Source organism: Lampetra planeri, chromosome 15 (genome assembly GCF_965212315.1).
Source record: "Lampetra planeri chromosome 15, kcLamPlan1.2.h2, whole genome shotgun sequence".
In the NCBI taxonomy this organism is placed as follows: domain Eukaryota; kingdom Metazoa; phylum Chordata; class Hyperoartia; order Petromyzontiformes; family Petromyzontidae; genus Lampetra; species Lampetra planeri.
In genome coordinates this window covers 13,080,336-13,093,078 of record NC_136121.1, presented here as the reverse complement: position 1 = coordinate 13,093,078, position 12,743 = coordinate 13,080,336, and the positions used below count along the sequence as shown (strand labels likewise).

The following is a 12,743-nucleotide window of genomic DNA, read 5'->3' as shown; positions in this document are numbered from 1 at the left end:
CGGTCATGTGATGATTATAATTATCAGCCTATAACGATATGAATGCACGCGCAGATTTTAAAATAATACTAACTCACGGATGCTGCCATGGTTTTAATGGTTAATACACTGGACGTGCAATTCAGATGCCCCCCATACGTTTATAGTCTAAGCTTATGGGCTTGCATCATGTTCCCATACCACACATTGGAGGATTGTGCGTTGGATTTGTGCGCGCGTGTGTTTTTGATGCACTTACGCAAATGAAATGCCACACAATGCGATCATTCCATAAACATTGTGATGTCGCAAACTGCTTTATTCCAAACGGACACACGAGAACACACACCTTTAAAAATGTGGCATTTTAACGTAACCTTCTTATAACCGTATGTTTTACAAGTTAGGAGTCCTAACGGTGAAACACGTAACGATTACAACAGAAATAAAATACAATAGAGTTCAAAAACATTTCTTTCTTTAATATTAAGATGTTCGGTATGTAAGCAATATAGAACATAAGGATATGCTGCCTTCAAGTTGTACATACAAGCAAACTTCACTAAACAAAGCAAACGACACAGCGATGCTGAAACTGAACATCAATAAACTCTTGAAATAAAATAAAGATGGAACAATAACATAACAAAGGTAAACTAGCGTCTGGTAATGTTCTACGCTGTGCTAGGCTACTAAAAAAAACTGAGCAGAATGTAAGAAAGATAAAACGAGAGGACTTATTTTTTTAAAAATGTTTTTGTTGTTTACAATTTTTTTTAGTTTAAACATTATTCAAAAGTGAGAAAACGTTGTTTTTAACGCACGCCATAAGTTAAATCGCATCTGTTGTGGAAAACAAGGCCGCGGTGCCAACGCGCGTATCTTTTTGTTCCCAAGCAGAGCCCTAAAACACAACGACCATACTTCCCCACTTGTCCTGCTCACCCAAGCCGCCCCTGCGGTACTTCCACAAAACATTTGTGTGTTTGTGTGTTTCCTATCCTCGCGCAAAAAAAAAAGACAACATCTCGCCTCGATGGACAACAACGTTTACGGGTAGATTAAAAAATAAACATTTAACGTGTTCTCTCTCTCGTTGTCTCGTTTAAAACTACGTGAAACATACGTCGTAAACGTGAGAGCTGCAGGGAAGTTCCACGCGCGTAAAACCTTGGCGTCTTTGTGTTTCTGAACGAGCACACGTCCAACATGACGTATGAACGGTGAGATCTGCGTACATTATTCCTTTACCCTTGGAAGGAACTGGGGTTTGTAGGGGCTAAGATGTGTCGTGATGGGGTGAGCCCGAGAAAGACAGCTCGGCCTTCTCAGCATAATAAGAGTGCGGTGAAGGCGCAGCGCTGCAATTCCTCGCTGGTGCCAATTGCTGACCGAAGGGGATCTCCACTGGAGGGATCTCTAGAAAGCACCTCCCGAGGAGATTTTTGGCCTACTCTTCTACGCTGGCCAGGGGTTCAACATCTCTTTACCCCAAACGCACGCGAACCGCCGACCCCAGTAGTGTGGACTTGCCGCAAACAAGCCCTCAAGAGAGTTCCCCGGCAAGCTGGGCAAGTCGAGTCGCTGACACCGCCGGCCGATTCACAGCGAACGGACGTTCTACCACCAACATCGCGACAATTATTGCTCGCACGATTACTCACAAGTGTCCCTTACTTTGGTTACAGCACGAACGCAGCAGGCACAGCCCTTCGCTTTGGCGTGGGTTACATATACATACAGTACATAGTGTGCGCACACGTGTGCGCACGTGTGCGCACGTGTGCGTGCGCGTGCGTGCGTGCGCAACAGCACCAGCACAGATCCCGCCGAGCTGTGGAGCTCCTGCAGGGGGGGGGCGAGGAGTCTGTGCGTCCGTCGCACGCGCGACATTCACAGCTGGTCTTCAGACACTGTGTGTGTCTCTGTTTGTGTCTCTGTGTGTCTGTGTGTGTATAGTGGGGAGCGAGAGTGTAGCGGTTAGCGCGCCTCGCAATGAACCCGGCGATCCGGGTTCGATTGCCGCTCACGGCCAACGCCAGAGACGATTATCTGAACCGGTTCTGGGCCTCCCCCCCTAGGTCGACTCAGCCTCAAATGAGTACCTGGTGCGACGTGTAAACATCGCCACTGGGGAGACAAAGGCGGCCGGGCGTGGTGCTGGCCACCCACCCACCCGTTCGTGTACCGTTCCGGCCTTCATAGGTGCTCGCTAACAGCACTTGCCCCTACAGTCTATTAAGGCTACACGGGGAATATTTGTCTGTGTGTGTGGCACAAGGTTTTTTTGATCTCCCGACAAGGCACCTCTCGTATTCTCTCCCTCCCCAAGACCCTTACAGAGGGAGCAAACCACATCGCACAGGGAGCAAACAACATCGCACAGGAAGCAAACCACATCGCACAGGGAGCAAACAACATCGCACAGGGAGCAAACCACATCGCACAGGGAGCAAACCACATCGCACAGGGAGCAAACCACATCGCACAAAGAGCAAACCACATCGCACAGGGAGCAAACCACATCGCACAGGGAGCAAACAACATCGCACAGGGAGCAAACCACATCGCACAGGGAGCAAACATCGCAGAGCGTGACAGTGGTGCAGATCGCAGCCGCCGTTTCTAAAACAGCGGTAGCCGCGGGTCCCCTGTGCGCGCACGTTCTTGTTCCCCTTGTGGGCGTGGGAATTTTTGTATTTGCCGATTGCACCGAACGCATTGGCGGGTGGCAGCCCGGGCAAGGAGGCTCCTCCCGCCCAGGTGCCCGCGGGCGCGCGCATTCACAGCTTTTGGCAAGGCGTTTCCCCACCTTCGCGGGCGTAGAACGAGGTGAACGTAATGATAGTTCGCATCTTACGTCGATTCCCACCCAGTGCCGGATTATCCTAGAAGCAAAAGTGGCCACATATGCTACGGGCCCCGCACTTTCAAGGGCCCCGCGTTAAATGCTTTCAAGCTATCAATTCCGGTTCAGTGATTCTGCACTTGCTCTATTGCTATAGTACTATACCGCCTTCATCTTTTATGAACGACTGGGTGATTAAGGTTAGCGATCTGTCGTATTAGCTGGCTGTATAGCAAATGAAAACAATACAATTACTTTATTATGCAAGTAAAACATTTGTGTTTTAATATTATATATATATTATAAGGCCCCTTTATAACATCATATGCTACAGGCCCCGCACTAGCTTCATCCGGCACTGCTCCGACCCACCGCGAATCATCTGTCGAGGTTTTTTTCCCCATTGTGGCTTCACATCACTCCGCAGGGCACGCGACACCCCGCCCAGCGCGGAAAGGCACGGTTGTGGCTAACACAATGCGTGCCAGGCGCAGTGATCCCAGCCCCACCACCCTCCCCTCCCAGCCCCACCACCCTCCCAGCGTAAGTCACTGAGCGACCACCGGTGTGACAATGACGGCGGTTGCACGGAAACATTTTAAGGTGGGGGGTGAAAGAGGTAGGGGGAACAAAACATTACAAAAAAAAACCACACTCACGAGCCCCTTAAAAGCTACCAACAGAAAATGAATGAAACTTCAAATAAAATTGTGTGCAAAAAAAGAAAGCTAACTCTAACGTTATTTGTGCTCGGCTGTGCATTACTAATGGAAGGAGGGGGGTGAGGGTGTGCGCGGAGTTTGGTGAGGTAAGTGCATGCTATTAAATATAGAGCTAAGCAGGGATGGGGTGGGGGGCGTCACAAACACAACGGCGACTAGGAGGACGAGGAATAACAATAATAACAATAACAACACTCGCTCGCTCGCTCGAGTGGTGGACATAGGAGATGGATCATTCGTCGTTCTCCCCGCTCGCCCCGGTAGCGAACTCTCGCGAGATTTAAACAAAAATGTTATAGATAAAACGACGCCGGAGGTTGGTACATTTTTGTTTGTTTTTACACACACACACATATATAAAGCGTTTACAAAAGTATCTACTTTGTAGATGCGCTGCAACTTTAAATGGTTCTGCATTATGCCCTCTTCTCTCCTTCACTGGCTCCCCGACTCTCTTCAACGTGCACGAGTTTAAAGTGTTTCTTTTCACGTCACTATAACTCGACCTATTGCCCTTCTTTACATATATTAATTTTATCTCACTCTCTCTCTCTCTCTCCCGGATAGTAGTTACACGCCCCAAGGGGGCAGACAAGCTCGCCGACTGTCCTCCTGCTTCTGAGTCTGAAGGCTTCCTGCTCAGGGCACTCGTGACTCCACGTGCAGTCGTCGTCGTCGTCAGTGAGACCAAGCACAGTTTGTACGTCGGCACGCCCCCCCCCAAAATAAAATAAATGGAAGAACCTGAATTTCTGGAAGAAGAGGAAATGATCAAACTCTGCTTTTTTCCGCTTTCGTCCATAAACGCCGCAGCCCACTGCACTACAGTGGCGCTTGAACATTTCCTACAAAGATTCACACATAGACTCGGAACAAACGTGCAGACAACGAGATATTGTTTGGTTTAAACAACAACAACAACCCTCTCGTGCCGTGGCTACCGTTAAAATGCACACAGGAGACCCCCCCCCACTCCCGGTATGGGCACGGCGAGCGCGATGATGCACCGAGATGGTGAGGGGGGGGTGGTGGTGGGGGGGGGGTGGTGGTGGAGGGGGGGTCCTGAGACAAGGGGTTGGGGAAAGGGGGGCTGCTGATGTTCACGTCGCCCCTGAGAAAGATCCTCAACGATGCTCGCCATTCCCGGTCGTCACCGATCGCAAGAGTCCGTCGCGACAAATTTGAGATGTCTCTCTCGCCCGATGTCTACTGCTTTAGCCGGAGCCCAAATCTTCTTCGTCACTCGAGAGACGAAGCTCGTCACTCGAGACAAGGGAAAACAACAACAAAAACGACTTCACAAATACCCCCGATTCCCTTAATCTCTAATACTGCATGACTACAGTAGTAATAAAACCCTATGAAGTTTTGTTCTTGCAGCACAAAAATTTGTGTTTTGGGTGGCCCACGTTGCGGCGGTGTTTCCTCCTCTCGGTGGCGAGTTCCTGCGCGCACGTCAGAGGGTTGGCGCCCCCCGAGCCGGCGCGGGCCCCCCCCCCCCCCTTGCCTCCCCGTGCCGATCGGCTCCGGCGCGGTGTCGAGGAAGCCGCCTGTGCGAGTGCGCGGCCAGGTTGGGGAGGCTCGGCCGACGCGGCTTCCGTTCTCGGCGAATGTGGGCCCCCCCCGGACGCGCCGCGGAAGCGGAAATCAAGTTTGGAATGGTCTTGTCAAAAAAATATGTTTATGCAAATGCTGCTTGGTGGTTCGGTCGTTACACGCGTGTGTCTGTTTGAGCTGTGCGAGTGTGGGAATGCCGTCGTGTCTGTGTGTGTCTTGTGAGCGCGTGCCAGGGTTACCACCTGTCCTGGTTCATCCCAGTTTGCCTCTTCGTTGAGATCGCCGTTTTGGAAAAAATGATTAGAGTCTTTCTCTCGACATCACAAGTCCCGACTTTTCATCAGATGCGCAATAGCACACCACCACTCAAGCGACTGCATTCCCTCTTCGAGATATTCTCATTCTTCTTCCCTTGAAGATGCTTTGGGTGTTTTCTAGCTCAAGAGGTGGAAACCCTCATGCTTGCGCGTGTATTCATGTGCAACCGTGGTGCACGCATTCGTATGTTCGCCATGCGTACGTACGGCGCGTATGTTGGTACGCGCGCACGTGCTAACACGCACGGTCCGGTGAGATATGGTCAGAGTGTGGGTGCGTGTGTGTGTGCGCGTGGGTGCGCGTGTGTGCGTATCTGCTGGAATCTGCCCATTGGCTGTACTGGGGGCGGATGTGTTGACGCTGCAGGGATTGCACTTTGCTCTACGCTGGCTCAGAGCTGCTGGTACACCTCCTGTCCATGCATGGGGATGGCCTGAGCCATGTGGTATCCAGCGTACGCCCCGTACGGCACCGCCATCGTCCCCTTGGGCATCCCCGCCATGCTCTGCATGCCAGCCGGGCCAGCGGTCATCGGCATGTAGCCCGTGGCCGTCGCGTAGTAGCCGCCAGCCGCCGTGGCCACAGGGGTCACCCCGGGGGTCAAGGTGTAGAGCGGTCCCAGCGGGCGTCCCTGTGGGGAAACGTGACGTGAACATCAAAGTCGGCGTCTAATTGAAGCCAAGCCGGTGCAGCGCCGTTGAGGTGCAGGTGGCTTTTCTACTGGCCGTTTGCCGAGCCAAGCTGGAACCAAACCGCGATGCGCTTTGACCTCGCAAGATGCACGAAGCTGCCTTGGGTACCGGGCAGGGGCACTGGCGGGGCTAATGACGCATTAGTTGCGTGCGACATCACCACAACTCACACACGGCGATGCTGCGTCAACAACACGTGTTTACGCGAATTCGTTGCGTGCGACGTCAGCAGGCTGGGTCGGCTTCGGCAGTGGAAAAACAACCTGGTGCCCCCGGAGCCACGCCTGGCTGGCTCAGAATGGCCCCAGCGCGGCTCGCTTGTACAGTGGAAAAGAGGTACCTATGTATGTGACAGACCTAGAAGGACAAAGATCTTCTGTGTAGCCTTAACAGACTGCTGTGGCAAGTGCTGTTAGCGAGCACCTATGAAGGCCGGATCGGTACACGACGGGGTAGGTGGCCAGCACCACGCCCGACCGCCTTTGTCTGCCCAGCGGCGATGTTTACACACCGCACCAGTAACTAATTTGAGGCTGAGTCGACCTAGGGGAGGCCCAGGACTGGTTCAGGAATGGCACCTACAAACACCGTGACATATACGCACGGCTAGCAATGTGCATTGGTGCATAGGAGAGGTTTTGTTGCACGCGCTGTGCTGGGCAGCCGCCAGTGAGACAGTTTGCCAATCAAACTCAAAATCTTTCATTCTCAGAGATGTAAAGTACCAAAAATTATTTTTTTGTGTAGAGTCATTTGTAATCGGGCTGAGACCATCGACTTGCCAGGCTGTTATAATCAATGCCGGCTTCGCACTCTCACCTGCCATAAGCCCCAGTGGCTTCCAAACTTACCAACAATCACAAATGCTATATACTATTTAAACTCTTTCTCTTCGAGGGCCAATTACTCATGTGTACTTTGCTCAACATAGCACAACACCAAAGCTACACCACGCCCAAAGCTGGTTAAATAATGGACAGTGATCTTAACTCACAACAACAAAATAGTTATTGTATTTACTGATTAGCCAGCTGAAAGGCGTGGAGGAGGGGGGGGGGGCTGTCACTGGAAAAAAACGTGATTCCTTTTTATTTTAAAGAAAACTGCCAAACATAAAAGACGATGTAAGTCAAGGCTAAAGTCACCACCGCTGAATCCTTTGAAGAGTTTGCAAGTGTGGTTTTTGTTGTTGTTGTTTTATTATTAACGCAGCTTCACACGAACGCACGCCCCCCCCCCCCTGCCTTGTCGGTGTGTTAAAAAATATATAAAAGAGCCGAATCAACGCACGGCGGCACGGCGCTCGCGCGCCCGGCACGTGTCACCACCCGTGGTCGCCCGCTCATTCGGGGCAAATTTACAAGCGCGGCCGCCCCCCAGCGCAAGCGCAAGGGCCCAACTCGTGCAGCCACAATCGGTCATCCTCGTGACGACGCCACTCCCTCCCCCAACTCGACACCTAACTTTAATGTTTATTGCTATGAATTGATACGTTATAATACCCTTTGAAACGTTTACCCTTTCAACAAGCGGTAACCAGGTGCGCGACGACGCGAACCAATGATCCACAGGGCAAAACAATGCGGCTTGCTGCCACCGAGATGCGGGTTCCGCCCGAAAGGCTCACGGAATCAATTTGCAGGTCACCACCCACTCAGGGCCTCTGTTGGGCTCAGCATTTGGATGGGACATTAGGCACCTCGCGGTGATGGTGATTACGCTGCATTTCAATGAGTAACCTTTTGAAGGGGGTGGACAAATTATCTCGCGTGGCTGGTCATCCAACTCTTCTCTACTCGCAAAGTTAATGAGCTGCCAGCCATTTACTCCCGAATTTGAAAAGGGCTTACGAAAGCAAACATCTTCTTGGCATTGGGATGAACCAAACAATGCAACAAAAGCCAAAAAACACACCCAAGAGGCAAATGTGTACGAGGCCGCGTGTTTTGTCCAAATAATTTCCTTCTCATGGGCAGCAGTCAGGGACAGATTCAACGGAGCAGTTGCCTCTCTTGAGAAATGCAAATAATTTACGGGTCTCTTGTCAATCCACTGCTCAATTGAAGGCCTCCCCAAACAACCGTGTCACCTGCGGGGGTTGTTTGACCATGCCTCACCACAACTAAACCTCGCAGTATTTATTTAACAAGCCTGAACAGTTAAAACCAGCTCAGAGTTTGGTTGCTTAAACAAATGTTGCTGGATAATACCTGTCTAGGGAGCCAATGTGCCTGCGGGCGAACATGTTTGCAAATGTGTACTTCGAGAACACAGATCGGAGTTATATTTGCAGCTTGGTAGTCAATGAGGTTAAGTGAAAGGGACAGGAAGGAACCAGGTGCGGTTTAAATATCAATCACCACTGATATTAGCCGTGGCTGGGGTATGGAACCCGGCTCGTCGGCTTTTGAGAGCTGAACCGCTGCGCCACCGATCCAACGCCAAGGAGAGCCGACGACGCTCATGAATTGCGCTGGCGAGTGGCGAATTCGGCCTCGTTGCTACCTGTGTGCACTCAGCTGGCGCAGGGCGCATGACACAAATGCGCAAAGTTGAGCCAAGCACGAGACCTGACTCACGTGAGCTGGATCTTAACACCACTCGTGCTCAATCGCTAATGTTTATGTGGGGTGAAAGTTTAGACTTTATTTTAACCCAACTGTGCGCTCTTTATTGTCTGTCTCCGTGTCAATAGCTTTTTCTTTTTTAAAGAAAGGCTGGGAACTGCCGAACATATTTGTGGCGTCAAACAACGTGTTTGAAGTACGGGGACAACAATAAATGGCGTGTTCCGCACAGGCTTGATACGTATGTGTATTTAGGGAGCGGTGGCGCAGCGGTTAACACATTGCGCTACGAACCCAGCGACGGGAGCTCAATTCCCGCTCACAGGCAACATCGGTAACGAATATTTGAACCGGTCCTGGGCCTTCCCTAGGTAGACTCAGCCTTAAGTGCGTACCTGGTGCAGTGTGTTAACATCAGCATTGGGGAGACAAAGGCGGCCGGGGATGGTGCTGGCCACCCGCCCCCTTGCGTGCCATGCCGGCCTTAATAGGCGCTCGCTGTTAAAGGCTATACGGGGGGCCTTTAATCTTTGTCTCGGTGTGTATGTATCAGGTGAACCAATCTTATACAATGGCGAGTGATACATGTCTCACGACTGACAAGGCCACACATGGTTACATGGGGAAAGGGCACTGCTAGACACTGTAACACACGAGCTCACCAAATAATATTCCAAGCGCGACCCTTAACCCTAACTGAACCTGCCGACCAGACGCCAACCATAGTATGAAACGCTGACCGCACGAGCGAATCAGACGTGGGCCCGAACCCCACCCACGTAACCTAACCGAGCTTCCTTGTTGCTTGCGACACCCTTGAGGCTTTTTGGAATTTGCTTTTCCATTAACACAAAGATTGAAAAGAGAACAAAAACTGAAAAGGGGGCCAGGCAATGCACCACAGATGGAGGTGGGTGGGGGGGGGGTAGTATGGTTAGCTGTAGAGGTAGGATCAGGATAACTCGCCTGGTTAGACTTTGGGGTAAAATCTGGTTAGTTTAGTATGGTTAGGGTTAGGGCTCGGCTCTGGTTGGCGACTACGGTTGTGATTAGGGCGAGGCCCCGGTCAACTTTCACAATCATAGGGATATAATCCGGTTGGCTAGTTTAGTAAGAGTTAGTGACAGGCTCCCGGTTCGCCACTACGATCACAGTCTGGGATAAGATCTGGGTTGGTCGGTATCGTTGGGTGGTGAGGGCCGGCTGCGGTTGGTTCGCACGGCGAGCATCGCAGCCCGATCCCGATTGCTCGCCTCGCCGTGACTCCCAACAGCGGCGGCCGCGGGGACGGGTTTGCGGCGCGGTGGCACGCACCTGGTAGGTGAGGGGGGGCGTGGGTGGCAGGGCGGGCACCATGCCCCCCTGGCTCGCGCCGCTCAGGTCGTGTCGCCCCATGACGCCGCCCTGCTCCGGAGACGCCGACTTCTCCTCGTCCGCCATCTTGGTCGCCATGGCGATGCTCGGGAACATGGAGTACGGAGACTGGATGGCCGTGTAGGTGGGCACTGGTGGTGGGGGGTGGAGGGGGGGGGGGGGACAGGGGGGACAGCGTCGTGGTATTTTAATCGTTGTCGCACCTGAGCTAGCATGGAGGAGTAGGCCAAGATACACATCGAGAGGCGTTCTCTAGCGTTCACTCTTCACACCATAAAGTCGCGTGAACAAGTCATTTTGGGGGACCGCAACCATAACCTTTTTCGCCGTGGTTATTTTTGGGTCTTCAACCAGCAGTCTATTGATCAAGGTTTGTGAATCATTATTACTATTTGTTTTGGAAACTGTGTTCCTTTCGTCACATGGCCACAAGGAGGAAGCCATTGTTCATCTTCGAACTCTCGACAGACGATGCACCGTATTCATCTACTACACCTTCAGTAGTGCCGTTTGTTGCTGGCCACATGGCGTTTTGGGCCTGTACTCGGCAATTGTGATTAAAGCGAAGAGCCGTGTCTCCTGTGGATTGACCCGGAATTTGCAATGCATCCTTGTGAGATCTCTCTTAAAGTGCAGCCAAGTGTATGCAATACTCTATGCCAAATGAGCCTTTATATAACATTATAATTAAAATTATGTTAAAATTTGAATTAAATCATTAAATATTGAAACATTCAAGTAACAGTTTTCTTTTTTCTAATGCTTCCTCAACTCTCTACGGACTTCTCTAAAGATTAAAAATAAATTAATTTAGTGAACTTCCCCTCACCCCCATTCAATGTCCTCCGCTTACAGCAACTTACACTTTCAACAACGGCACCGCATTGCAATTCAAGGAGAACGCTATAAAGTAGAGGTTAAACTTGTAAAGGATGTGTGGGGAGAAAAAGTAAACCCCCCCAACCTCCGATGATGTACGATCACGATCTAACACCCCTGCCAAGAATAGTATCAGGGTTTGTTTTAAAGGACACATTTGTAGCCTTGTAAAGCTGCTCTGCCCGTACCGATCTGGCGTGGCCGTGTGCACGGCGTGCTCCCCAGTGCTGCGACCAAGGCTGCGTTTTTAGCCTCTGCCGTTCCTAACGCGTTGTCTCTGCGGCGTTCTGTGGAGTGCGCGCCGTTGTCTCAACAGAGACAGCGGAGCGTGCCTGCCAGCACTTGCCCCACACACGCGGGCCTTCTGGATCGAGATTACAAAGTCCTTTAAACATCAACAACTAACAAAAACTAATTTAACCCTGTTTTTTTTATCTCTTTTAACCGTTATCAGTCATTGGAATGCTGGTGGTGTGACCTGACCCTAAAAGAACAGACACACGGGGTGGATATGTAACCTATTAACTAAGCATCGGACAAACATCTGGCTCCAAAGGTAGCTGTGGGCCGCGCACTTTGAGCCATTGAGCCTGAGCGTCATTTCTTCGAGGTGTGCTCGCCCATTAATTCATCACTTCTCGCTTCAGCTGAGCCTGCTCTCGGAGGCCACCACCTTTCGCCTTTGCAACACACGGCGGACGCCACCGCGGAGGTTATCGCGGTCCAGATCCGTCTCCGGCGTGTTTTCGCGTTGCACCGGCACGAATCGGCGTGATGTCCGACGTTTCGCGCTGCCCGCTCGGAGTTTCCTAATCATTTCGCTCCACCGTGTTGGCTGCGGAACGTCGGGCGCCGTGCCGAACGACGTGCGGAAAGGCGGCGTCGGAAACCGTGGGCGAGGGCGGAACGCGAGCAGGGCAGGGAATGCTACCCACAATGCAACCTATGGCGGGCAGGGGGGGGGGGTTGGGAAAGCCACGGGAGGAAAGAATGAAAGGAAAAGACGAGCGAGATTGCTCGGTCTTGGTGGGGGGGCAAGGGCGGGGAGCGGTCCGATCGGCTCGACTGGGACGTCGAGCGATCGGATGAACGGGAGCCACTCCGCGACGACTTTCTTACACGAAGGTCGCCGAGAGGACCAGCGTCCTCCTGTCCGGCGGCGTCACGTGAGCGTTGTTTACGCTCCCTCTGGCGGGTAAAATTAATTTGGGGGAAAAAATGCGTAATGCTTTTCAAGGACACGAATGCAAGCTCAGGCTGTCGCGGTCTCGGATTCGATGCCGAGAGCGCGGAGGGGCAACACCGGCAGCATTTCGTCAACGAGAGAAAGAGGATGACGATGCGCTGTTCGGGGCCGTTCAAATAAAGTTCGGAGCTCAGCCGCAAACGGCGCGCGCGTGTGTGGCCAAATGCGCAAAGGAAGATCGGGGGGGAAATCCGTGAGTGGGCTTCACACACATGAGCGGTTGATGGCGATAGAGGATGGTACTTGTGATGGTGATGCTGTTGACAATGCTGATGATGTTGGTCATCATAATGATGCGAATAACAGTGATGCTGGTGACAATATTTCTGAAGCTATGTTAATAATGATAAAGCTGCTGACATCAGCTCTGCTGCTGATCATGACAATCCTGCTGTTGACGAAGCCACGAAGGACTATCCCATAGAGATGGAATGGGTGGAGTTTACATTTTTCCGTACCGAATTCTCCCGATCGAGCCAGGGCAATGGCACCTCCTCGATGCCCACGGGAAAGGAAGGGAGGTTTCACGGCGTTAGCGCGGTGATCCACCAACCGTCGCCT

The 12,743-nt window shown here is 51.8% G+C and overlaps 1 protein-coding gene across 7 annotated transcripts in view; it reads right to left on the bottom strand.

The window, feature by feature from the left end:
• Positions 1-266: 266 nt before the first annotated feature.
• Positions 267-12,743, bottom strand: part of LOC144722759 (RNA-binding protein 47-like) — a 49,774-nt gene continuing 37,297 nt past the window's right edge. For all 7 annotated transcript variants that reach the window (XM_078601147.1, XM_078601148.1, XM_078601151.1 and 4 more), the window contains 2 exons: positions 9,998-10,188; positions 267-6,055 (listed from right to left, as the gene is read on the bottom strand). In XM_078601147.1, the coding sequence (XP_078457273.1) occupies positions 5,816-6,055; positions 9,998-10,188 (431 nt within the window). In that variant the 3' untranslated portion in view covers positions 267-5,815. The remainder of the gene's footprint in view (positions 6,056-9,997; positions 10,189-12,743) is intronic.